The 27,362-nt window shown below is 49.2% G+C and overlaps 1 protein-coding gene across 1 annotated transcript in view; it reads left to right on the plus strand.

Moving 5' to 3' along the window:
- The window catches only part of CHM (CHM Rab escort protein), a 182,708-nt gene that overhangs the window by 116,212 nt on the left and 39,134 nt on the right, over positions 1-27,362 (plus strand). Inside the window, exons 7-10 of the mRNA XM_063938649.1 lie at positions 693-770; positions 6,881-6,985; positions 7,907-7,970; positions 23,971-24,067. Coding sequence (XP_063794719.1) covers positions 693-770; positions 6,881-6,985; positions 7,907-7,970; positions 23,971-24,067 — 344 coding nt within the window. The remainder of the gene's footprint in view (positions 1-692; positions 771-6,880; positions 6,986-7,906; positions 7,971-23,970; positions 24,068-27,362) is intronic.

Consider the following 27,362-nt stretch of genomic DNA (forward strand, 5'->3'; position numbering starts at 1 on the left):
TGTAATAATCAGTACATGGCAAGGTGTAATAATCAGTACATGGTAAGGTGTAATAATCAGCACATGGCAAGGTGTAATAATCAGCACATGGTAAGGTGTAATAATCAGCACATGGCAAGGTGTAATAATCAGTACATGGTAAGGTGTAATAAGCAGTAGTACATGGTAAGGTGTAATAATCAGTACATGGTAAGGTGTAATAAGCAGTAGTACATGGTAAGGTGTAATAAGCAGTAGTACATGGTAAGGTGTAATAATCAGTACATGGTAAGGTGTAATAATCAGTACATGGTAAGGTGTAATAATCAGTACATGGTAAGGTGTAATAATCAGTACATGGTAAGGTGTAATAAGCAGTAGTACATGGTAAGGTGTAATAATCAGTACATGGTAAGGTGTAATAATCAGTACACGGTAAGGTGTAATAATCAGTACACGGTAAGGTGTAATAATCAGTAGTACATGGTAAGGTGTAATAATCAGTAGTACATGGTAAGGTGTAATAATCAGTACATGGTAGGGTGTAATAATCAGTACATGGTAAGGTGTAATAATCAGTACATGGTAAGGTGTAATAATCAGTACATGGTAAGTTGCTGCATCTGTATTCGGTGGCCTGGGGAAATGTTCATGGTTGGGACAATGCCGCGTTGACACGAGACTGATCCCCTCTCCTCTTTGATGTTTTGCAGGATGAGCGCGGTGTTCGGGGGATTATACTGTCTGCACCACTCCCTGCGGTGTCTCCTGGTGGAGGAAGAGTCCGGGCAGTAAGGGCATCTAAGTAACCTTCCTTTATTTACACACAAAGACTCCAAGGAAAAGGCTTCAGTCCATTAAAAAAAAAAAAAAAGAACTTCAAAGCCCCCGTTGATATTAATGACATATCAACCTTGATTAAAAGTAATCTGTGTATTGGTCCTGCGGAATGAGGGAAGTTGGGCCACAGTATAGAAAATAAATTAATTTTCCCAGTGATATTACTGCAGCTCCTGATCACCCAGGCTTGGAAGACAAATCATCTGAGCTGCCGGGAGGGGGGCTGGCGATGAGTGATCTTCGTTTTCCTTTTGGCCTTACCAGTCTAATTGATTTTCATCAGATGACACAAAGCCCTCTGTTATTGCATTTTTAAAAATGGAACTCACCTAAAGACTCGTCAGATTAATCTCTGCTGATAATGCATGTCACTCTAAGAGAAAAGACTTTAATGAGTTTTAGGTAGATTGTTGTCATAAACCACCCTGCCCTTTTATCCCGCCGCTGAAGGTTGCCTTAACCCCTGCGCCGCCGCCGGAGGCTCCCGGCAAGATGGCGGCTGATGTGGATTTTTTTCGCCTTTAATAAGGTCAGACAAACATCAGGATTCCAGGGGCCTTTCATGTCGGCAGAATAGAGTCATTCGCACATTACGCTTTTGTGGCTCTTTTCATGTTCTGTTTCCCTGAGTTATGGCCGCAGTGCTCGCAGAGCGGATAGAGGAGAGAGGGAACCGCGCAGATGTTGCTGCGTTCTGTCCACAGTTATATTGTTTCATTTCGAGGGTGTAAATCACACGCCGTGCTAGTGTGGATGGTATTTAATAGGTGTGTGTGGGGGGGGGGGGGTAGTCGCTGGAACCTCTGCCCAGTTTACTCATCAGAATGGAAATGTATATTGTGCTATATACAGTATGTGAATGACTCGTAATATGTCCCAGATATAAACAGAGAATAGGAACAATACATAAATGTTTCCAGACACTTTGTTATAGCGTTGTCCATACGGGTGTAGCAGTGTATGCCGGCTCCCGGCGACCAGTGTATGCCGGCGGGAGCCCGGCCGCCGGCATACAGAAGACCGCCACGCCCCCCCCCCCCCCCCCCCCCCCCAACGGTCCAGCCACACCTACGTTGGCAGGATCGCGCCCCCTAAACGGAGGCTTAACGTCGCCGTCCAGCCCCCTCCCGCCCAACGACCGCCTCTGTCTCAGAGGCAATCGCTAGGCAACGACGGTTTCCAAGCGCCGGCGCACTGCGGCGCCGCTGCATGCGCAGTTCCAACCCGATCGTTGTGCTGCGACAAACTGCAGCGAACGATCAGGTCAGAATGACCCCCATAGAACCAACCAATCAGCTCCTAACTGCATTGTTCAAGCACAGCCTGTCACATGTCCGTTAGAAGCTGATTGGTTGGTTCTTTATCTCTCTCCGAAGCTTAGTAAGTACACCCCATAATATTATATGGCAGTGGCTTGCTTAGTGAGCTCATATTCCACTCATTAAAAGTATTTACTTAATACCGCGTCACCTAAGGAAGCAATATCCATAGCTGTATTCTAAGGGGGATTTCACGTTTGGACACCCCCTCCGAGTGATACACATATATATAATATTTCCGTAGTATGGTGCTTTAATTTGCTGCTCTCTCCCAGGCGGAGGAACCATTCGTTATTCATAGGACCAATACTTTTGATTTGTCCTCACAGGTACCTCTTTAATTAGCACCGTTTCCCAGACTACATCAGACCCAGGGGTTCAGCTAAGCGGGAGAAGTGGGTGTTACTTTAGTACATTTTACCTCCTCATGATTACATTCCATTCGCATTTCATCTTCAGCTCTGGGGACACGGCTCCAAGTTAGCAGTGAGTTTGAAACACTAGATTTACTGACTCAGAGTCTACAGTAACTGATGTCTGCATTTTTATCCGACTTCCACATTTAAACCTGGTAAACACAAAAACAGACTTTGTCCCAGTTAATTTGCAGAATGCTGTATCTGTAGGACATTCTGCGTTTGTCACTAAAACGCATTGAGATGTCTATTTGCAAACACTCCATATGATCAGAGCTTTGTACAACAGAGAGAAACATACGTCCACAGTTGCGTACCAAGTTACGCTTAATTTATAAAGCTAAAAGTAACACAGAACAGGAACCATTACACAGACAGGACACATTCAAGCCAACTCTTTCCCTGAGTTTTTCTACATAGGTGTATTAATTGGGCCCCAAAGAGGAACGTAACGTTACAGAATTATGTAAGTTGTGCATCGCTGGAGCCCGAAAAGCTTCTGTATATCTTGTTAGGGTTCTTTTCATCCTAGTGCTGTAATAACGTTCCATCCGCAGAGGGAGTGATGTCATCATACGCTGATTGAGCAGATGCTAAGTTGTGGGAGTACTCACTGTGTTCAGTAACTTCTGCATATAACGTTACATCATATGATGATATCTTATATAATAAAAGGCCAACGCTGCTCCTCACCTCTATAGGGGGAATTCAAGTGTTGTGCGCACCAGCTATCACTAGATGGTGCCCGGCTCATCAACTCAAGTGTTGCTCCATTTGGGAGTGCACAGCCGCTGCCTGACATTACTGTTATGTTTTGCCGTGATTTTAACGGGCTGATTACTAGTATATACTTATACAGCCAATCAATTCCTGGGAAACGGGTGACCTCCTTGAGACACGAGGCACGGTGTAATAAAACTGCTGTTCCCTAACTGTTTGCACCTGCGGTATGAAACATGAACCTACAATGTTAAGATCTGTAGGGTGATAGAAGCAACTTAAACAGCGCAAACACCTAGGGCCTGAAAGTTAATAGAGCCTCAGCCGCTCCCCCCATCAGTAATTGCTCACACATCAAACCCCAATGAAAACTTTGCCGATACTTTTAAGCCTCTTAACTTTGGAGGCCGAGTCATAAAATATATAGTTTTAATCAATTTGTACATAATTTTTCCTCCAAAGCCACTTCAATAATAGACCCCTTCTCGTTCACACCCCTGAAAACGTGTCCCTCAAACCGAGGGGGGGGTACCAATAAATTTATATTTCCTTAATAAAAAAAAAAGATGGTAAATTCCATGAAATTTACATATCGGTACTGAAATATTGCCGCCAGGCTTTGTCAGTGCCGGGCAAGTCCATTTCAAGGATGCTGCCCTTAGTCCATTAGTTTGGATAATGAGGCCTATAAAGTATGTTTATAACTCATGGCTCGGCGAGAAGATGGATTCTGCGTTCCATCCTTTTATCTAGACACATTGAAAGAAGGTCAATGGAGGGCTGACTGTGATTCATTGTCCCAACTCCGGGTCCGGTGACAGAAACCCGCTAAAGTCAGACTATAGGTGTCTGTCGCCCTGTTCTTACAGATCACCTCAAGTGGAGGAACAGTCTGCACGTTATTACCTCACTAATTGTCTTTATATCCGTAGATGTAGGCAAGGCACTGCCCGTTACTGGCTGTCTCATCTCTCCTCACTCTTACAGAGAAATACTCACTTTTATAAATAAGAGTTCATTAGAAAAACAAATTTTTATTAAAACTTTAATAACTTTTTTTCTTGGCCAGTACGAAACTTAAATCTCGGTCATGGCCGCAAACGGCTAAATGAGCAATGGCGGAGTGGCCGGCGACTTTGTCAGGCAACTGCGTATAAGGAATATCGTTGAGTCCCGATTAGCGCAGGGGTCGCAACGGGTCCTGAGAACAACAGATACAATGATTTTCTGTGCTTGATCTCAGCTACAAATACTCCCAGTTTCTACAGTAGGAGATATGGGTTTTGTGAATGGCGCTGAGTAATTGTCATTGTCTTCCTATTTATCCCCCTGCCTCCATATTTCATATTGCAGAAGCCGTATAATAATCATTCACATATGCTCGGTAGTGCCACTGGCGTATTATGCAAATTAGGAATATCCACCGCTGTCTGATATAAAGTATTGGTTTTTAAGTGGGTGACAATGATCTAGTTTAACATTTATTAGGGAATCGCATTTACTGTATGATGCAGATTCTGCAATAATGACGATTGTGTTTATCCCGCCTGAACAAACACAAATATCCTCTTGCTGCATCTCTTACACGTACCCTGGCGCACTCCGCCACCTCCTCATCACCCCAGTTCTCCGCTCCTCTTATCCTTTCGGAGTTATGGATGACGACACGTAACACAGGAGGACAACGATTCTCACTTGGATTGGATGACGCGACGTAACACAGGAGGACAACGATTCGCACTTGATTTTTATGTAACAGATGTCTATAAGGTCTTTGGTTGTAGCCTCAGTTATTTCTAATGTGACCGCGTCCTTTCCAGAAAGCGCAGCAGAGAGCGATTTCACAATGAAAGATCAGGATTGTAAATTGTAAACACGGCGACTTTGTTCTACACATTATGTACATAGGTTATATCAGTAATAATAATTAAAAGAAACATTTACACACTCGTCAGTTACTCATTTCCTAAAATGCTAAAAATGTAAATAAACCAAAATAAACTTTAGAAAAGGGCGAGTGCATTAATATGGGGAGAGGAAGGCGGGGTCACTAGATTGCATCTCATTGGAAACTGATGGAAATGTTACGCTGGATTGATCGGGGGGATCTCATTTATATGGAAATGCAAAATGACAGTGATACGTCTGTGTCAGCGCAGCATCAGGGGGAGACGATCGATAAACTGTGAGCAAGTCACCGTTGCAGACAGGGTTAAATGCGGGGTCCTGCCACAGGGGTCATTAGCATACCCTTGTCACTGCTGAGTGCAGGAGCGTTATCCCAGTAGGATAGCAGTCATGCAGGAGAAATGGGGTCACCTCGTGACCTGTGATCCCACCCGGAAATCATGTCCTCACCACACGTGGATGTAGCGTGCCTGACTCACTATAAATCAGCTGCCGACACAGAGGCACTCCGAGTGCAGCCGCCATTATTTCAGTGTAAGTGGCAGTGACATCACCCCGGACGCTCTGATCAGGGCAATCCAATAATTATTTCCACCCTGAAGTGAACTGCAATTAAATGCCGTGTGATCCCTCTCTCTGATGTGTAAGACGCTGCACGCTTTCCGGAGATTCCCGCATTCTGCGCTTGTACTAGAAGCCATTGTCAACGGAATGATTGTATTAAAACAACTCTCAGCACGTAAATGTCCCATGCTCAGTGCAGGGCCGGATCTAGGGGGGGGCGAAGGGGGCGACCGCCCCCCCTAACACAGTCATAGCCACGCCCACTTTTGAGCAGAAGAGAGCTCTCCTGGGAGAGCCTTAGGCAGAACGATGTGCTGCAGCTTATACCACAGCAGCACAGAGGAGCCAGGAAAGCAAGGGTTACAGAGCATTTGCCCCTCACTTGCTGGTGTGTGGCTACTAGGGCTAATAAATACAATTACCCCATAGCACAGTCACATGTACAAAGAACAATCACAAAGCTCTATCTCAGTCTCACTCAAAAAGTTCAGTCAGAATTGAGAGAGGAGGAGTTAGGACTGCAGATGGGAGGAGTTGGGACTGTAGAGGGAGGAGTCAAGATTAAACAGTAAACCGCCCCCCCCTAAAGAAAAGTCTAGATCCGTCCCTGGCTCAGTGTGACTTGTATCAGGAATGTCTGGGCCTTAAACCTACAGTTACTTGCAGTTTTGTTGTATCTTGAGATGAATGGAAAGATGACCCTTGTCACAAGAGCTTACGGTTCAGTAGGAGACTGGAGACGTTCTCATGCTGCTTTCTGTCTGTACAGAGGGGTGAAGTGGTTTGGGGACAGCGCCATAGACCAGTGCAGCCTTTATAGCAGATTTCCAGAGGCTTGGCTTGTGAGCTTGCACTTACTATAGACATATGAAGGACACCATGGACAGCTCCCATCTATCTGATAGTCACGTACTCCTAGAGCAGATGCTAGCGTCGCACTGACCATACTCTGGGTTGGGGTCTGCCCTGGTGATGGCTGTCTTGTTCTCCAGCCACTTTTATTTCCCACCTCCAGTCACTGAATTTATACTTCTATACTGTTTATTAGGTTGGAGCCGTTGCATGATAGAACACCGTAGTGCCACGTACAGTTGCGCCATCCGTGTAACGCTCACTGTCATTCGTGTTTCACAGGTGCAAAGCTGTTATTGACAGCAGAGGTAAGCGGATAAGCTGCAGTCATGTGATCATGGAGAACGCTTACCTACCTGAGCGCACCTGCGCGCAAGTCTGCTACAGGTAAGTGCGTAGGGTGGTTTTATAAAGAAACTGGACTGTATTTATGCTTAGACATCCACCTGTTCCACTTGTTGGGCTATTTGTGCAACACAGTAGGATGCGCTATACATTGTGGAAATAAATATATAGGATTTTGCTTATCTCACTTGGCACTGTATGCCACAGCCGTGCTCGCACTGAATTCTATACAGCATCCCTATTTCATGCCATAAACATCACTTTTGAATTAAAGGGCCACTAAACTCTTACAATTAAAATGTTCAAATATAAAACATTAAGGTAATACACTGTTCAGTGTTACCCTGACGTTCCACTGCAGCTCCATTAAAATAATATATCCTCCCACATCCGTTAGTCAGCTGAAGCTCCTCCCACCTTGATTAGTCAGCTGAAGCTCCTCCTACCTCCATTAGTCAACTGGAGCCCCTCCCACCTCCAGTAAAGTCCAGTGAAGCTCCTCCCACCTCCATTATAGTCTTGATGAAGCTCCTCCCACATCCATAAAGCTCATCCCACCTCTATTAGTTACCTGAAGCTCCTCCCATTATAGACAGATGAAGATCCTCCCCCATCTTTAGGACACTCTGCTGATGGGATCTGGTGCAAGTCCAAAAGCTGGTTCTGTCTCTGCCCCTATGTACATATCATCCAATCCTCTCAGTGCACTGCGGGCAAATTATCAGTCACTCTGTGTCTGCTCTGTTAATGAAGCTCCTCCCTCCTAATATGGCCGCCGCCTCAGACTGAGAGGTGAGAGAGAGCATGGTGGATGTGGTATGCAGGTATAAACCCTCCAGTAATGTATAGTACATACCTATGTAGTGACTCATGTGCTAGTTATGGGGTCTGTTAGATAGTGGAGTCTTAGGATCTTGGTTATAACAATATTTCACAGATCATTCTTCTCTTTCCGCCTCACAGTCAGATATCTCGCGCCATTCTCATCACTGACCGCTCCATCCTGAAATCAGAATCCCATCAAGAGGTACGAGGCTCCTTCTGGGAGATATAGCCATATTGCTGCATGTGCTGTGACGGTCGTACATGTATTACGTGTGTGGTTGTGAGGTGATGGACGGTTGTGTGTAGTGTGTATGAATGGATAGACATGTGGCCTCATTCACCCCGCTGGAATCTCAGTATGAGCGTAATGTCATGTATTACCACTAGGGGCAGTAACACATGTGCTGTAGGTGTGCAGCGCCAACAAGCCCCCCCTGTGTATTTAGGCTGCCATATTGATTACCTCCGCTTCGATCGCACGGCCTGTCCTTACCTATGTAAAATCTGCTTACGTCTCTGTAATTTGTTTTTTTTTCCTGCGCCACAGGAATGATACATATTTACCATTGCCCTACACTTTGATGCTTCAAATTGTCCTAGGTGCTCGCCCACTTCTGCCCAGCGCAGCTGTACCCTAATTGTGGGCAACGGGCGCTGATCAGTCGGTAATTATAAAAAGAGAAGAATTTACAAATAGACACGAAACTTTTTTTTATTGTTAAACATTGCAGGCAATAGTAATATTCCACACGGAGCGCACGCTGTCCGGTTCTGCAGTGAGAGATGTCACCCCCTCCCATACACTCCGCCCCAGCTCTGACACGCCCAATGTACAGTATGAAGCAGAGAAACGCAGAGCTTATGCGTGGCGAGAGCGCTGCTGGTTCCCGCGTCTTATTGTGTATTATTAATGCACTTAGCAGCGGGTTTGGGTCATTGATCTGCGATCAGTGTTGGTACTTTGTCTGAACGCTGAAGTGACTTCTTCCTTTTCTTTGTAGAGTTCTATCAGATTATTAACACGTTGTATAAATGCCAAGAAAGCTGAAACATCCGCGGCCGAATGGAGAATAATTCTGCCTAATTCTTTTGTTTCTTGTGGAGACACCAGATGGTGTAAAATTTGGATTTGAGGTTTTGACGGCATCAGAATGTAATTGGCACATAGAATTGCCGCAGATATTATTAAATGATTGATCATCATAAGCTGAGCCTGTTAGCGCCGCGTCCAGGAGAGGGGACAGCGCTGCGTCTCCCCGGTGCTGTGACTGGTACTGGGATTATACTGGAGATAGCTTACTGGGATTATACTGGATACTGGGATTATATTGGAGATGGTTTAGGGCAGTGACACCGGGTGCCGTCAGGTGCTGGGGTGTCAGTAACGCTGTAGGGGCGCTGGTGTATGGCAGACAGTCTGGGGTGTCAGTAACGCTGTAGGGGCGCTGGTGTATGGCAGACAGTCTGGGGTGTCAGTAACGCTGTAGGGGCGCTGGTGTATGGCAGACAGTCTGGGGTGTCAGTAACGCTGTAGGGGCCGCTGGTGTATGACAGACAGTCTGGGGTGTCAGTAACGCTGTAGGGGCTGCTGGTGTATGGCAGACAGTCTGGGGTGTCAGTAACGCTGTAGGGGCGCTGGTGTATGGCAGACAGTCTGGGGTGTCAGTAACGCTGTAGGGGCCGCTGGTGTATGACAGACAGTCTGGGGTGTCAGTAACGCTGTAGGGGCTGCTGGTGTATGGCAGACAGTCTGGGGTGTCAGTAACGCTGTAGAGGCCCCTGGTGTATGGCAGACAGTCTGTGGTGTCAGTAACGCTGTAGGGGCGCTGGTGTATGGCAGACAGTCTGGGGTGTCAGTAACGCTGTAGGGGCGCTGGTGTATGGCAGACAGTCTGGGGTGTCAGTAACGCTGTAGGGGCGCTGGTGTATGGCAGACAGTCTGGCGTGTCAGTAACGCTGTAGGGGCCCCTGGTGTATGGTATACAGTCTGTGGTGTCAGTAACGCTGTAGGGGCCGCTGGTGTATGGCAGACAGTCTGTGGTGTCAGTAACGCTGTAGGAGCCGTTGCTGTATGGCAGACAGTCTGGCGTGTCAGTAACGCTGTAGGGGCCCCTGGTGTATGGTATACAGTCTGTGGTGTCAGTAACGCTGTAGGGCCGCTGCTGTATGGCAGACAGTCTGGGGTGTCAGTAACGCTGTAGGGGCGCTGGTGTATGGCAGACAGTCTGGGGTGTCAGTAACGCTGTAGGGGCCGCTGGTGTATGGCAGACAGTCTGGGGTGTCAGTAACACTGTAGGGGCCGCTGGTGTATGGCACAGTCTGGGGTGTCAGTAACGCTGTAGGAGCCGTTGCTGTATGGCAGACAGTCTGGCGTGTCAGTAACGCTGTAGGGGCCCCTGGTGTATGGCAGACAGTCTGGGGTGTCAGTAACGCTGTAGGGGCGCTGGTGTATGGCAGACAGTCTGGCGTGTCAGTAACGCTGTAGGGGCCCCTGGTGTATGGTATACAGTCTGTGGTGTCAGTAACGCTGTAGGGGCCGCTGGTGTATGGCAGACAGTCTGTGGTGTCAGTAACGCTGTAGGTGCCGTTGCTGTATGGCAGACAGTCTGGCGTGTCAGTAACGCTGTAGGGGCCCCTGGTGTATGGTATACAGTCTGTGGTGTCAGTAACGCTGTAGGGCCGCTGCTGTATGGCAGACAGTCTGGGGTGTCAGTAACGCTGTAGGGGCGCTGGTGTATGGCAGACAGTCTGGGGTGTCAGTAACGCTGTAGGGGCCGCTGGTGTATGGCAGACAGTCTGGGGTGTCAGTAACACTGTAGGGGCCGCTGGTGTATGGCACAGTCTGGGGTGTCAGTAACGCTGTAGGAGCCGTTGCTGTATGGCAGACAGTCTGGCGTGTCAGTAACGCTGTAGGGGCCCCTGGTGTATGGTATACAGTCTGTGGTGTCAGTAACGCTGTAGGGCCGCTGCTGTATGGCAGACAGTCTGGGGTGTCAGTAACGCTGTAGGGGCCGCTGGTGTATGGCAGACAGTCTGGGGTGTCAGTAACACTGTAGGGGCCGCTGGTGTATGGCAGACAGTCTGGGGTGTCAGTAACGCTGTAGGGGCCGCTGGTGTATGGCAGACAGTCTGGGGTGTCAGTAACGCTGTAGTGGCGTTGGTATATGGCAGACAGTCTGGGGTGTCAGTAACGCTGTAGGGGCCGCTGGTGTATGGCAGACAGTCTGGGGTGTCAGTAACGCTGTAGGGGCCGCTGGTGTATGGCAGACAGTCTGGGGTGTCAGTAACGCTGTAGGGGCCGCTGGTGTATGGCAGACAGTCTGGGGTGTCAGTAACGCTGTAGGGGCCGCTGGTGTATGGCAGACAGTCTGGGGTGTCAGTAACGCTGTAGGGGCCGCTGGTGTATGGCAGACAGTCTGGGGTGTCAGTAACGCTGTAGGGGCCGCTGGTGTATGGCAGACAGTCTGGGGTATCAGTAACGCTGTAGGGGCGCTGTTGTATGGCAGACAGTCTGGGGTGTCAGTAACGCTGTAGGGGGCGCTGGTGTATGGTATACAGTCTGTGGTGTCAGTAACGCTGTAGGGCCGCTGCTGTATGGCAGACAGTCTGGGGTTTCAGTAACGCTGTAGGGGCCGCTGGTGTATGGCAGACAGTCTGGGGTGTCAGTAACGCTGTAGGGGCCGCTGGTGTATGGCAGACAGTCTGGGGTGTCAGTAACACTGTAGGGGCCGCTGGTGTATGGCACAGTCTGGGGTGTCAGTAACGCTGTAGGAGCCGTTGCTGTATGGCAGACAGTCTGGCGTGTCAGTAACGCTGTAGGGGCCCCTGGTGTATGGTATACAGTCTGTGGTGTCAGTAACGCTGTAGGGCCGCTGCTGTATGGCAGACAGTCTGGGGTGTCAGTAACGCTGTAGGGGCCGCTGGTGTATGGCAGACAGTCTGGGGTGTCAGTAACACTGTAGGGGCCGCTGGTGTATGGCAGACAGTCTGGGGTGTCAGTAACGCTGTAGGGGCCGCTGGTGTATGGCAGACAGTCTGGGGTGTCAGTAACACTGTAGGGGCGCTGGTATATGGCAGACAGTCTGGGGTGTCAGTAACGCTGTAGGGGCCGCTGGTGTATGGCAGACAGTCTGGGGTGTCAGTAACGCTGTAGGGGCCGCTGGTGTATGGCAGACAGTCTGGGGTGTCAGTAACGCTGTAGGGGCCGCTGGTGTATGGCAGACAGTCTGGGGTGTCAGTAACGCTGTAGGGGCCGCTGGTGTATGGCAGACAGTCTGGGGTGTCAGTAACGCTGTAGGGGCCGCTGGTGTATGGCAGACAGTCTGGGGTGTCAGTAACGCTGTAGGGGCCGCTGGTGTATGGCAGACAGTCTGGGGTATCAGTAACGCTGTAGGGGCGCTGTTGTATGGCAGACAGTCTGGGGTGTCAGTAACGCTGTAGGGGGCGCTGGTGTATGGTATACAGTCTGTGGTGTCAGTAACGCTGTAGGGCCGCTGCTGTATGGCAGACAGTCTGGGGTTTCAGTAACGCTGTAGGGGCCGCTGGTGTATGGCAGACAGTCTGGGGTGTCAGTAACGCTGTAGGGGCCGCTGGTGTATGGCAGACAGTCTGGGGTGTCAGTAACGCTGTAGGGGCCGCTGGTGTATGGCAGACAGTCTGGGGTGTCAGTAACGCTGTAGGGGCCGCTGGTGTATGGCAGACAGTCTGGGGTGTCAGTAACGCTGTAGTGGCGTTGGTATATGGCAGACAGTCTGGGGTGTCAGTAACGCTGTAGGGGCCGCTGGTGTATGGCAGACAGTCTGGGGTGTCAGTAACGCTGTAGTGGCGTTGGTATATGGCAGACAGTCTAGGGTGTCAGTAACGCTGTAGGGGCCGCTGGTGTATGGCAGACAGTCTGGGGTGTCAGTAACGCTGTAGGGGCCGCTGGTGTATGGCAGACAGTCTGGGGTGTCAGTAACGCTGTAGGGGCCGCTGGTGTATGGCAGACAGTCTGGGGTGTCAGTAACGCTGTAGGGGCCGCTGGTGTATGGCAGACAGTCTGGGGTGTCAGTAACGCTGTAGGGGCCGCTGGTGTATGGCAGACAGTCTGGGGTGTCAGTAACGCTGTAGGGGCCGCTGGTGTATGGCAGACAGTCTGGGGTGTCAGTAACGCTGTAGGGGCCGCTGGTGTATGGCAGACAGTCTGGGGTGTCAGTAACGCTGTAGTGGCGTTGGTATATGGCAGACAGTCTGGGGTGTCAGTAACGCTGTAGGGGCCGCTGGTGTATGGCAGACAGTCTGGGGTGTCAGTAACGCTGTAGTGGCGTTGGTATATGGCAGACAGTCTGGGGTGTCAGTAACGCTGTAGGGGCCGCTGGTGTATGGCAGACAGTCTGGGGTGTCAGTAACGCTGTAGGGCCGCTGGTGTATGGCAGACAGTCTGGGGTGTCAGTAACGCTGTAGGGGCGCTGATGTATGGCAGACAGTCTGGGGTGTCAGTAACGCTGTAGGGGCGCTGGTGTATGGCAGACAGTCTGGGGTGTCAGTAACGCTGTAGAGGCCCCTGGTGTATGGCAGACAGTCTGGGGTGTCAGTAACGCTGTAGGGGCGCTGGTGTATGGCAGACAGTCTGGGGTGTCAGTAACGCTGTAGGGGCGCTGGTGTATGGCAGACAGTCTGGGGTGTCAGTAACGCTGTAGGGGCGCTGGTGTATGGCAGACAGTCTGGGGTGTCAGTAACGCTGTAGGGGCCGCTGGTGTATGGCAGACAGTCTGGGGTGTCAGTAACGCTGTAGGGGCCGCTGGTGTATGGCAGACAGTCTGGGGTGTCAGTAACGCTGTAGGGGCCGCTGGTGTATGGCAGACAGTCTGGGGTGTCAGTAACGCTGTAGGGGCCGCTGGTGTATGGCAGACAGTCTGGGGTGTCAGTAACGCTGTAGGGGCCGCTGGTGTATGGCAGACAGTCTGGGGTGTCAGTAACGCTGTAGGGGCCGCTGGTGTATGGCAGACAGTCTGGGGTGTCAGTAACGCTGTAGGGGCCGCTGGTGTATGGCAGACAGTCTGGGGTGTCAGTAACGCTGTAGGGGCCGCTGGTGTATGGCAGACAGTCTGGGGTGTCAGTAACGCTGTAGGGGCCGCTGGTGTATGGCAGACAGTCTGGGGTATCAGTAACGCTGTAGGGGCGCTGTTGTATGGCAGACAGTCTGGGGTGTCAGTAACGCTGTAGGGGGCGCTGGTGTATGGCAGACAGTCTGGGGTTTCAGTAACGCTGTAGGGGCCGCTGGTGTATGGCAGACAGTCTGGGGTGTCAGTAATGCTGTAGGGGCCGCTGGTGTATGGCAGACAGTCTGGGGTGTCAGTAACACTGTAGGGGCCGCTGGTGTATGGCAGACAGTCTGGGGTGTCAGTAACACTCATATAGATTGGTAAATGCTCAATTAGCTTAGTGATATCATTCAGGTGCTCGAAAGGAAGGGGTATTTCTGAGCAAGAAAAAAAGCAATTGTTTCCCCAGCACACTGAATGGATAACAGTAACCAGATATAAATCCCACATGATAATAGAATTCAGAGATCTTCGTTACACATATTTGCGCAAATGTGTGGTTAAGCCCCAAAGCCGCATCAAGGCCTCTCTGTATATTTGGAGTCCCTAGCGCTATATCTAGGTGCAGGGTGTGGCACCCCAAAACACCAGAATGAGCCAGAAAGCACAGCGTGACATACCAGTGTAAAAAACTATAGTGTTAATAAATTAGTATTTAGGAAGCCGAAGCTATAGAGGGGGTGATACAAACATGAAATGTAATTAAAATAGAGAAATAGTGTTAGAAAATTAATAAGTGAAAAGTGTTAATAGAATGTAAAGGTATGCCACACTAAAGCCATCCAGCTCAGCCAGTCCAGAGGCACCACACCTCACACCTCCATTACCCCAATCTGGGTCTAATATTAACCAGCAAGGAGTCACATGATAATGGCTCCTTACTAAAATATGTCTAAGCTAAGAGCTACTTACCTTGGAGCAACCCCATAATGCTCCATGTGGCATGTCAGGGCCTGCACCTCCTCCTAATGCAGAAACCTCTCTGCCTCTCACAACATACATATAGATTGGTAAATGCTCAATTAGCTTAGTGATATCATTCAGGTGCTCGAAAGGAAGGGGTATTTCTGAGCAAGAAAAAAAGCAATTGTTTCCCCAGCACACTGAATGGATAACAGTAACCAGATATAAATCCCACATGATAATAGAATTCAGAGATCTTCGTTACACATATTTGCGCAAATGTGTGGTTAAGCCCCAAAGCCGCATCAAGGCCTCTCTGTATATTTGGGGTCCCTAGCGCTATATCTAGGTGCAGGGTGTGGCACCCCAAAACACCAGAATGAGCCAGAAAGCACAGCGTGACATACCAGTGTAAAAAACTATAGTGTTAATAAATTAGTATTTAGGAAGCCGAAGCTATAGAGGGGGTGATACAAACATGAAATGTAATTAAAATAGAGAAATAGTGTTAGAAAATTAATAAGTGAAAAGTGTTAATAGAATGTAAAGGTATGCCACACTAAAGCCATCCAGCTCAGCCAGTCCAGAGGCACCACACCTCACACCTCCATTACCCCAATCTGGGTCTAATATTAACCAGCAAGGAGTCACATGATAATGGCTCCTTACTAAAATATGTCTAAGCTAAGAGCTACTTACCTTGGAGCAACCCCATAATGCTCCATGTGGCATGTCAGGGCCTGCACCTCCTCCTAATGCAGAAACCTCTCTGCCTCTCACAACATACATATAGATTGGTAAATGCTCAATTAGCTTAGTGATATCATTCAGGTGCTCGAAAGGAAGGGGTATTTCTGAGCAAGAAAAAAAGCAATTGTTTCCCCAGCACACTGAATGGATAACAGTAACCAGATATAAATCCCACATGATAATAGAATTCAGAGATCTTCGTTACACATATTTGCGCAAATGTGTGGTTAAGCCCCAAAGCCGCATCAAGGCCTCTCTGTATATTTGGGGTCCCTAGCGCTATATCTAGGTGCAGGGTGTGGCACCCCAAAACACCAGAATGAGCCAGAAAGCACAGCGTGACATACCAGTGTAAAAAACTATAGTGTTAATAAATTAGTATTTAGGAAGCCGAAGCTATAGAGGGGGTGATACAAACATGAAATGTAATTAAAATAGAGAAATAGTGTTAGAAAATTAATAAGTGAAAAGTGTTAATAGAATGTAAAGGTATGCCACACTAAAGCCATCCAGCTCAGCCAGTCCAGAGGCACCACACCTCACACCTCCATTACCCCAATCTGGGTCTAATATTAACCAGCAAGGAGTCACATGATAATGGCTCCTTACTAAAATATGTCTAAGCTAAGAGCTACTTACCTTGGAGCAACCCCATAATGCTCCATGTGGCATGTCAGGGCCTGCACCTCCTCCTAATGCAGAAACCTCTCTGCCTCTCACAACATACATATAGATTGGTAAATGCTCAATTAGCTTAGTGATATCATTCAGGTGCTCGAAAGGAAGGGGTATTTCTGAGCAAGAAAAAAAGCAATTGTTTCCCCAGCACACTGAATGGATAACAGTAACCAGATATAAATCCCACATGATAATAGAATTCAGAGATCTTCGTTACAGTCTGGGGTGTCAGTAACACTGTAGGGGCCGCTGGTGTATGGCAGACAGTCTGGGGTGTCAGTAACGCTGTAGGGGCCGCTGGTGTATGGCAGACAGTCTGGGGTGTCAGTAACACTGTAGGGGCCGCTGGTGTATGGCAGACAGTCTGGGGTGTCAGTAACACTGTAGGGGCCGCTGGTGTATGGCAGACAGTCTGGGGTGTCAGTTACGCTGTAGGGGCCGCTGGTGTATGGCAGACAGTCTGGGTGTCAGTAACACTGTAGGGGCGCTGGTGTATGGCAGACAGTCTGGGGTGTCAGTAACATTGTAGGGGCGCTGGTGTATGGCAGACAGTCTGGGGTTTCAGTAACACTGTAGGGGCGCTGGTGTATGGCAGACAGTCTGGGGTGTCAGTAACGCTGTAGGGGCCGCTGGTGTATGGCAGACAGTCTGGGGTGTCAGTAACGCTGTAGGGGCTGCTGGTGTATGGCAGACAGTCTGGGGTGTCAGTAACGCTGTAGGGGCCGCTGGTGTATGGCAGACAGTCTGGGGTGTCAGTAACGTTGTAGGGGCCGCTGGTGTATGGCAGACAGTCTGGGGTGTCAGTAACACTGTAGGGGCCGCTGGTGTATGGCACACAGTCTGGCGTGTCAGTAACGCTGTAGGGGCCGCTGGTGTATAGCAGACAGTCTGGCGTGTCAGTAACGCTGTAGGGGCCGCTGGTGTATGGCAGACAGTCTGGGGTGTCAGTAACGCTGTAGGGGCCGCTGGTGTATGGCAGACAGTCTGGGGTGTCAGTAACGCTGTAGGGGCCGCTGCTGTATGGCAGACAGTCTGGGGTGTCAGTAACGCTGTAGGGGCCGCTGCTGTATGGCAGACAGTCTGGGGTGTTTGTGCGGTCCCAGAGTTCACTGTTCACTCTCTTTCTCTGACGTCCTAGTGGATGCTGGGAACTCTGTAAGGACCATGGGGAATAGCGGCTCCGCAGGAGACTGGGCACAACTAAAGAAAGCTTTAGGTCACCTGGTGTGCACTGGCTCCTCCCACCATTACCCTCCTCCAAGCCCCAGTTAGATTTTGTGCCCGGCCGAGGTTGGATGCACACTAGGGGCTCTCCTGAGCTTCTAGAAAGAAAGTATAGAATTAGGTTTTTTATTTTCAGTGAGACCTGCTGGCAACAGGCTCACTGCAGCGAGGGACTAAGTGGAGAAGAAGCGAACCTGCCTAACAGGTGGTAGCTTGGGCTTCTTAGGCTACTGGACACCATTAGCTCCAGAGGGATCGACCGCAGGCCCAGCCTTGGTGTTCGGTCCCGGAGCCGCGCCGCCGTCCCCCTTACAGAGCCAGAAGCAAGAAGAGGTCCGGAAAATCGGCGGCAGAAGTCATCAGTCTTCACCAAGGTAGCGCACAGCACTGCAGCTGTGCGCCATTGCTCCTCATACACACTTCACACTCCGGTCACTGAGGGTGCAGGGCGCTTGTAGGGGGCGCCCTGAGCAGCAATAAAAACACCTTGGCTGGCAAAAATACCACAATATATAGCCCCAGAGGCTATATATGTGGTAAATACCCCTGCCAGAATCCAGAAAAAAGCGGGAGAAAAGTCCGCGAAAAAGGGGGGAAGCTATCTCCCTCAGACACACTGGCGCCATTTTCTCTTCACAGTGCAGCTGGAAGAAAGCTCCCCAGGCTCTCCCCTGTAGTTTTCAGGCTCAAAGGGTTAAAAAGAGAGGGGGGGCACTAAATTTAGGCGCAATATTATATATACAAGCAGCTATTGGGGAAATTTCACTCAGTTATAGTGTTAATCCCCACATTATATAGCGCTCTGGTGTGTGCTGGCATACTCTCCCTCTGTCTCCCCAAAGGGCTTTGTGGGGTCCTGTCCTCAGTCAGAGCATTCCCTGTGTGTATGCGGTGTGTCGGTACGGCTGTGTCGACATGTTTAATGAGGAGGCTTATATGGTGACGGAGCAGATGCCGATAAATGTGATGTCGCCCCCTGTGGGGCCGACACCAGAGTGGATGGTTAGGTGAAAGGTATAAACCGACAGTGTCAACTCCTTACATAAAAGGGTGGATGACGTAACAGCTGTGGGACAGCCGGCTTCTCAGTCCGCGCCTGCCCAGGCGTCTCAAAGGCCATCAGGGGCTCAAAAACGCCCGCTCACTCAGATGGCAGACACAGATGTCGACACGGAGTCTGACTCCAGTGTCGACAAGGTTGAGACATATACACAATCCACTAGGAACATCCGTGACTTGATCCCGGCAATAAAAAAAATGTGTTACACATTTCTGACATCAACCCTCTAAAAATGGGTTTTTATGTTGGGGAGAAAAAGCAGGCAGCGTTTTGTTCCCCCATCAGATGAATGAATGAAGTGTGTGAAAAGCGTGGGTTCCCCCCGATAAGAAACTGGTAATTTCTAAAAAGTTACTGATGGCGTACCCTTTCCCGCCAGAGGATAAGTTACGCTTAGAGATATCCCCTAGGGTGGATAAGGCGCTCACACGGTTGTCAAAAAAGGTGGCACTGCCGTTTTTAGGAACGGACACTTTGAAGGTACCTGTTGATAAAAAGCAGGAGGCTATCCTGAAGTCTGTATTTACACACTCAGGTACTAGACTGAGACCTGCAGATCGTGCTGCTGCAGCGTGGTCGGTGACCCTGTCAAACATAAGAACATATTAAAGACGTCGTCTTATATATGAGGGATGCACAGAGGGATATTTTGCCGGCTGGCATCCAAAATGAATGTAATGTCCATTCTGTCAGGAGGGTATTAGAGACCTGTCACTGGACAGGTGATGCTGACTTTAAAAGGCGCATAGAGATTCTGCCTTATAAGGGTGAGGAATTATTTGGGGATGGTCTCTGGGACCTCGTATCCACAGCAACAGCTGGGAAGAAATATTTTTACCTCAGGTTTCCTCACAGACTAAGAAAGCACTGTATTATCAGGTACAGTCCTTTCGGCTTCAGAAAAGCAAGCGGGTCAAAGGCGCTTCCTTTCTGTACAGAGACATGGGAAGAGGGAAAAAGCTGCACCAGTCAGCCTGTTCCCAGAATCAAAATTCTTCTCTCGCTTCCTCTGAGTCCACAGCATGACGCGGGGGCTCCACAGGTGTAGCCAGGTACGGTGGGGGGCCGTCTTAAAAATTTCAGCTATCAGTGGGCTCGCTCACAGGTGGATCCCTGTTTCATTCAAGTAGTATTTCAGGGGTACAAGCTGGAATTCGAGATGTCTCCCCCCCCCCGCCGTTTCCTCAAATATGCCTTGCCGACAACTCCCTCAGGCAGGGAGGCTGCGCTAGAGGCAATAAATAAGCTGTATTCCCAGCAGGTAATACTCAAGGTGCCCCTACTTCAACAAGGATGGGGTTACTATTCCACACGGTTTGGGGTACCGAAACCGCATGGTTAGGTGTGACCCATTTTATATTTAAAATCCTTGAACACATACATAAAAAAATTCAAGTTCAAGATGGAATCGCTCAGCGCGGTTATTGCAAGCCTGGACAAGGGGGATTACATGGGATCCCGGGACATCAAGGATGCTTACCTGCATGTCCCCATTTACCATCCTCGCCAGGAGTACCTCAGATTTGTGGTACAGGATTACCATTACCAAGTCCAGACACTGCCGTTTGGACTGTACATGGCACCGAGGGTGTTTACCAAGGTAATGGCCGAAATGATGATACTCCTTCGAAAAAAGGGAGTTTTAATTATCCCGTACTTGGACAATCTCCTTATAAGGGCAAGGTCCAAGGAGCAGTTGCTAGTCGGGGTAGCACTATTTTGGAAAGTGCTACAACAGCACGGTTGGATTCTAAACAGTCCAAAGTCACAGCTGGTTCCTACGACACGTCTACTGTTCCTGGGGATGGTTCTGGACACAGAACAGAAATAAGTGTTTCTCCCGGAGGAAAAAGCCAAGGAGCTGTCATCTCTAGTCAGAGACCTCCTGAAGCCAAAACAGGTATCGGTGCATCATTGCACGCGAGTCCTGGGAAAAATGGTAGCTTCCTACGAAGCAATCCCATTCGGTAGGTTCCATGCAAGAACTTTTCAGTGGGACCTGTTGGACAAGTGGTCCGGATCACATCTTCAGATGCATCGGCTGATAACCCTGTCTTCAAGGACCAGGGTATCTCTACTGTGGTGGCTGCAGAGTGCCCATCTTCAAGAGGGCCGCAGATTCGGCATACAGGACTAGGTCCTAGTGACCATGGATGCCAGCCTTTGAGGCTGGGGGGCAGTCACACAGGGAAGAAACTTCCAGGGACTTTGGTAAAGTCAGGTGACTTCCCTACACATAAATATTCTGGAACTCAGGGCCATTTACAATGCCCTGAGTCAGGCAAGGCCTCTGCTTCAAAACCAGCCGGTACTGATCCAATCAGACAACATCACGGCAGTCGCCCATGTAAACCAACGGGGCGGCACAAGAAGCAGGATGGCGATGGCAGAAGCCACAAGGATTCTCCGATGGGCGGAAAATCATGTGTTAACACTGTCAGCAGTGTTCATTCCCGGAGTGGACGACTGGGAAGAAGATCTTCTCAGCAGACACGACCTCCACCCGGGAGAGTGAGGATTTCATCCAGAAGTCTTCCAAAGGATTGTACACCATTGGGAAAGGCCACAGGTGGACATGATGGCGTCCCGCCTCAACAAAAAGCTATAAAAGATATTGCGCCAGGTCAAGGGACCATCAGGCGATAGCTGTGGACGCTCTGGTAACACCCTGGGTGTACCAGTCGGTTTATGTTTTCCCCCCTCTGCCTCTCATACAAAAGGTACTGAGAATAATAGGAAGGCGAGGAGTAAGAACGATACTCGTGGTTCCGGATTGGCCAAGAAGAGCTTGGTACCCAGAACTTCAAGAAATTATATCAGAGGACCCATGGCCTCTGCCGCTCAGACAGGACCTGCGGCAGCAGGGGCCCTGTCTGTTCCAAGACTTACCGCGGCTACGTTTTGACGGCATGGCGGTTGAACGCCGGATCCTAAAGGAAAAGTTCATTCCGGAGGAAGTCATTCCTACGCTGATTCAAGCCAGGAAAGATGTAACTGCAAAACATTATCACCGCATATGGCGAAAATATGTTGCTTGGTGTGAGGCCAAAAAAGGCCCCAACAGAGGAATTTCAACTAGGTCGATTTCTGCATTTCCTACAAGCAGGAGTGTCTATGGGCCTAAAATTAGGCTCCATTAAGGTACAGATCTCGGCTCTGTCGATTTTCTTCCAAAAAGAACTTGCTTCAGTACCTGAAGTTCAGACATTGTAAAAAGAGTGCTGCATATTCAGCCCCCGGTTGTGCCTCCAGTGGCACCTTGGGTTCTCAACGTGGTGTTGAGTTTCTTAAAATCACATTGGTGTGAGCCACTAAAAACCGTGGATCTAAAATATCTCACACGGAAAGTGGTCATGTTATTGGCCTTGGCTTCGGCCAGGCGTGTATCAGAATTGGCGGCTTTGTCATATAAAAGTCCTTATCTGATTTTCCATATGGATAGGGCAGAATTGAGGACTCGTCTCCAGTTTCTCCCTAAGGTGGTATCAGCTTTTCACCTGAACCAGCCTATTGTGGTGCCTGCGGCTACTAGGGACTTGGAGGATTCCAGGTTACTGGACGTAGTCAGGGCCTTGAAAAGTATATGTTTCCAGGACGGCTGGAGTCAGGAGAAATGACTCGCTGTTTATCCTGTATGCACCCAGCAAACTGGGTGCTCCTGCTTCTAAGCAGACTATTGCTCGCTGGATTTGTAGCACAATTCAGCTGGCGCATTCTGCGGCTGGACTACCGCAGCCAAAATCTGTAAAAGCCCATTCCACAAGGAAGGTGGGCTCATCTTGGGCGGCTGCCCGAGGGGTCTCGGCTTTCCAACTTTGCCGAGCTGCAACTTGGTCAGGGGCAAACACATTTGCTAAATTCTACAAAATTGATACCCTGGCTGAGGAGGACCTGGAGTTCTCTCATTCGGTGCTGCAGAGTCATCCGCACTCTCCCGCCCGTTTGGGAGCTTTGGTATAATCCCCATGGTCCTTACGGAGTTCCCAGCATCCACTAGGACGTCAGAGAAAATAAGATTTTACTCACCGGTAAATCTATTTCTCGTAGTCCGTAGTGGATGCTGGGCGCCCATCCCAAGTGCGGATTGTCTGCAATACTTGTATGTAGTTATTGCCTAACTAAAGGGTTATTGTTGAGCCATCTGTTGAGAGGCTCAGTTATATTCATACTGTTAACTGGGTATAGTATCACGAGTTATACGGTGTGATTGGTGTGGCTGGTATGAGTCTTACCCGGGATTCAAAATCCTTCCTTATTATGTCAGCTCGTCCAGGCACAGTATCCTAACTGAGGTCTGGAGGAGGGTCATGGTGGGAGGAGCCAGTGCACACCAGGTAGTCCTAAAGCTTTCTTTAGTTGTGCCCAGTCTCCTGCGGAGCCGCTATTCCCCATGGTCCTTACGGAGTTCCCAGCATCCACTACGGACTACGAGAAATAGATTTACCGGTGAGTAAAATCTTATTTTATGTGTTAAAGATCCAAAAGCTTTATTCAGTGATATAAATAGCATTGAGGTGCGGTAACCCATAGCAATCAATTGGATGTGTTTTCGTTTCATACCCACATGGAGCTGATGAGACCAATGAATTGTTAGTGGAGACGGATCACATAATGGCTGTTATATACAATGTATCAGACGTATCCGACTGCACTGTATCTACCCGTTCTCCCGTGTGTCACGTGTTCCAGGTGTGCCGCTCTGACTGCGTGCATGTGAGTGTGGCACTGTATCTTCCCGTTCTCCTGTGTGTCACGTGTTCCAGGTGTGCCGCTCTGACTGCGTGCATGTGAGTGTGGCACTGTATCTTCCCGTTCTCCCGTGTGTCACGTGTTCCAGGTGTGCCGCTCTGACTGCATGCATGTGAGTGTGGCATTGTATCTTCCCGTTCTCCCGTGTGTCACGTGTTCCAGGTGTGCCGCTCTGACTGCGTGCATGTGAGTGTGGCACTGCATCTTCCCGGTCCCTTGTGTGTCACGTGTTCCAGGTGTGCCGCTCTGACTGCGTGCATGTGAGTGTGGCACTGTATCTACCCGTTCTCCCGTGTGTCACGTGTTCCAGGTGTGCCGCTCTGACTGCGTGCATGTGAGTGTGGCACTGTATCTTCCCGTACTCCCGTGTGTGTCACGTGTTCCAGGTGTGCCGCTCTGACTGCATGTGAGCGTGGGAATGTGTGTGCTGCGGGTTTCATATATTCCTAAATGTCTCTTGTCTGGGAATGCATACGTGTCATTGTATACATGTTATTGTGTATGAAAGACGGAACAGTTGTATTTGCTGGTTATCACTATAAAAGACATCATACTGCATTTAGCACATGTTGAACATACACATCACATGGAAAATATTAATGACCGCAATCCAGCTAAATGCATGTATATAATGTGACTCTCCGCCGTACCATATTATGGGCAGCATGTGATGATGGGGTCACACTATGACATCACTGTTCCGGTACTGACACTTTGCTCAGTAGTAAGAGAAACGTCATTTGTCCCATCAATAGATTTCTGTACTGACGGTTCCCCCAGAGGAAGGACAACAGACTGCGGTATACCTGACCGAGCTCTGCTCAGCCACAAGCACATGCATGAAGAACACGTGTAAGTACCTCCGACTTCTAACATGTACTCTATGTAGGTGGGTGTAGACAGGATGTGGGACATGTATGCAGATTGGTGTAGACAGGATGTGGAACATGTATGTAGAGGGGTGTAGACAGGATGTGGGACATGTATGTAGAGGGGTGTAGACAGGATGTGGGACATGTGTGTAGAGGGGTGTAGACAGGATGTGGGACATGTATGTAGAGGGGTGTAGACAGGATGTGGGACATGTATGTAGAGGGGTGTAGACAGGATGTGGGACATGTATGTAGAGGGGTATAGACAGGATGTGGGACATGTATGCAGATTGGTGTAGACAGGATGTGGAACATGTATGTAGAGGGGTGTAGACAGGATGTGGGACATGTATGTAGAGGGGTGTAGACAGGATGTGGGACATGTATGTAGAGGGGTGTAGACAGGATGTGGGACATGTATGTAGAGGGGTGTAGACAGGATGGGGGACATGTGTGTAGAGAGGTGTAGACAGGATGTGGGACATGTATGTAGAGGGGTGTAGACAGGATGTGGGACATGTATGTAGAGGGGTGTAGACAGGATGTGGGACATGTATGTAGAGGGGTGTAGACAGGATGTGGGACATGTATGTAGAGGGGTGTAGACAGGATGTGGGACATGTATGTAGAGGGGTGTAGACAGCATGTAGAACATGTATGTAGAGGGGTGTAGACAGGATGTGGAACAAGTATGTAGAGGGGTGTAGACAGGATGTGCAACATGTATGTAGAGAGGTGTAGACAGGATGTGCAACATGTATGTAGAGAGGAGTAGACAGGATGTAGAACATGTATGTAGAGGGGTGTAGACAGGATGTGTAACAAGTATGTAGAGGGGTGTAGACAGGATGTGCAACATGTATGTAGAGAGGTGTAGACAGGATGTGCAACATGTATGTAGAGAGGAGTAGACAGGATGTAGAACATGTATGTAGAGGGGTGTAGACAGGATGTGGGACATGTATGTAGAGGGGTGTAGACAGGATGTGGGACATGTATGTAGAGGGGTGTAGACAGAATGTGGGACATGTATGTAGAGGGGTGTAGACAGGATGTGGGACATGTGTGTAGAGGGGTGTAGACAGGATGTGGGACATGTATGTAGATGGGTGTAGACAGGATGTGGGACATGTATGTAGATGGGTGTAGACAGGATGTGGGACATGTATGTAGATGGGTGTAGACAGGATGTTGGACATGTATGTAGATGGGTGTAGACAGGATGTGGGACATGTATGTAGATGGGTGTAGACAGGATGTGGGACATGTATGTAGATGGGTGTAGACAGGATGTGGGACATGTATGTAGATGGGTGTAGACAGGATGTGGGACATGTATGTAGATGGGTGTAGACAGGATGTGGGACATGTATGTAGATGGGTGTAGACAGGATGTGGGACATGTATGTAGATGGGTGTAGACAGGATGTGGGACATGTATGTAGAGGGGTGTAGACAGGATGTGGGACATGTATGTAGAGGGGTGTGGACAGGATGTGGAACATGAATGTAGAGGGGTGTAGACAGGATGTGGGACACGTATGTAGAGGGGTGTAGACAGGATGCGGGACACGTATGTAGAGGGGTGTAGACAGGATGTGGGACACGTATGTAGAGGGGTGTATACAGGATGTGGGACACGTATGTAGATGGTGTAGACAAGATGTGGGACATATATGTAGAAGGGTGTAGACAGGATGTGGGACATGTATGTAGAGGGGTGTAGACAGGATGTGGGACATGTATGTAGAGGGGTGTATACAGGATGTGGGACACGTATGTAGATGGTGTAGACAAGATGTGGGACATATATGTAAAAGGGTGTAGACAGGATGTGGGACACGTATGTAGAGGGGTGTAGACAGGATGTGGGACATGTATGTAGAGGGGTGTAGACAGGATGTGGGACATGTATGTAGAGGGGTGTAGACAGGATGTGGGACATGTATGTAGAGGGGTGTAGACAAGATGTGGGACATGTATGTAGAGGGGTGTAGACAGGATGTGGGACATGTATGTAGAGGGGTGTAGACAGGATGTGGGACATGTATGTAGAGGGGTGTAGACAAGATGTGGGACATGTATGTAGAGGGGTGTAGACAAGATGTGGGACATATATGTAAAAGGGTGTAGACAGGATGTGGGACACGTATGTAGAAGGGTGTAGACAGGATGTGGGACACGTATGTAGAGGGGTGTAGACAGGATGTTGGACATGTATGTAGAGGGGTGTAGACAGGATGTGGGACATGTATGTAGAGGGGTGTAGACAAGATGTGGGACATGTATGTAGAGGGGTGTAGACAGGATGTGGGACATGTATGTAGAGGGGTGTAGACATGATGTGGGACATGTATGTAGAGGGGTGTAGACAAGATGTGGGACATGTATGTAGAGGGGTGTAGACAGGATGTGGGACATATATGTAGAGGGGTGTAGACAGGATGTGGGACATGTATGTAGAGGGGTGTAGACAGGATGTGGGACATGTATGTAGAGGGGTGTAGACAGGATGTGGGACATGTATGTAGAGGGGTGTAGACAGGATGTGGGACATGTATGTAGAGGGGTGTAGACAGGATGTGGGACATGTATGTAGAGGGGTGTAGACAGGATGTGGGACATGTATGTAGAGGGGTGTAGACAGCATGTAGAACATGTATGTAGAGGGGTGTAGACAGGATGTGGAACAAGTATGTAGAGGGGTGTAGACAGGATGTGGAACAAGTATGTAGAGGGGTGTAGACAAGATGTGGGACATGTATGTAGAGGGGTGTAGACAGGATGTGGGACATGTATGTAGAGGGGTGTAGACAGGATGTGGGACATGTATGTAGAGGGGTGTAGACAGGATGTGGGACATGTATGTAGAGGGGTGTAGACAGGATGTGGGACATGTATGTAGAGGGGTGTAGACAGGATGTGGGACATGTATGTAGAGGGGTGTAGACAGGATGTGGGACATGTATGTAGAGGGGTGTAGACAGCTAGACAGCATGTAGAACATGTATGTAGAGGGGTGTAGACAGGATGTGGAACAAGTATGTAGAGGGGTGTAGACAGGATGTGGAACAAGTATGTAGAGGGGTGTAGACAGGATGTGGAACAAGTATGTAGAGGGGTGTAGACAGGATGTGGAACAAGTATGTAGAGGGGTGTAGACAGGATGTGGGACACGTATGTAGAGGGGTGTAGACAGGATGTGGAACAAGTATGTAGATGGTGTAGACAGCAGCATTTTGTTATATTGTGGATCCTCTGTACAGTAACTCTGA

Source organism: Pseudophryne corroboree, chromosome 8 (genome assembly GCF_028390025.1).
Source record: "Pseudophryne corroboree isolate aPseCor3 chromosome 8, aPseCor3.hap2, whole genome shotgun sequence".
Lineage (NCBI taxonomy): Eukaryota > Metazoa > Chordata > Amphibia > Anura > Myobatrachidae > Pseudophryne > Pseudophryne corroboree.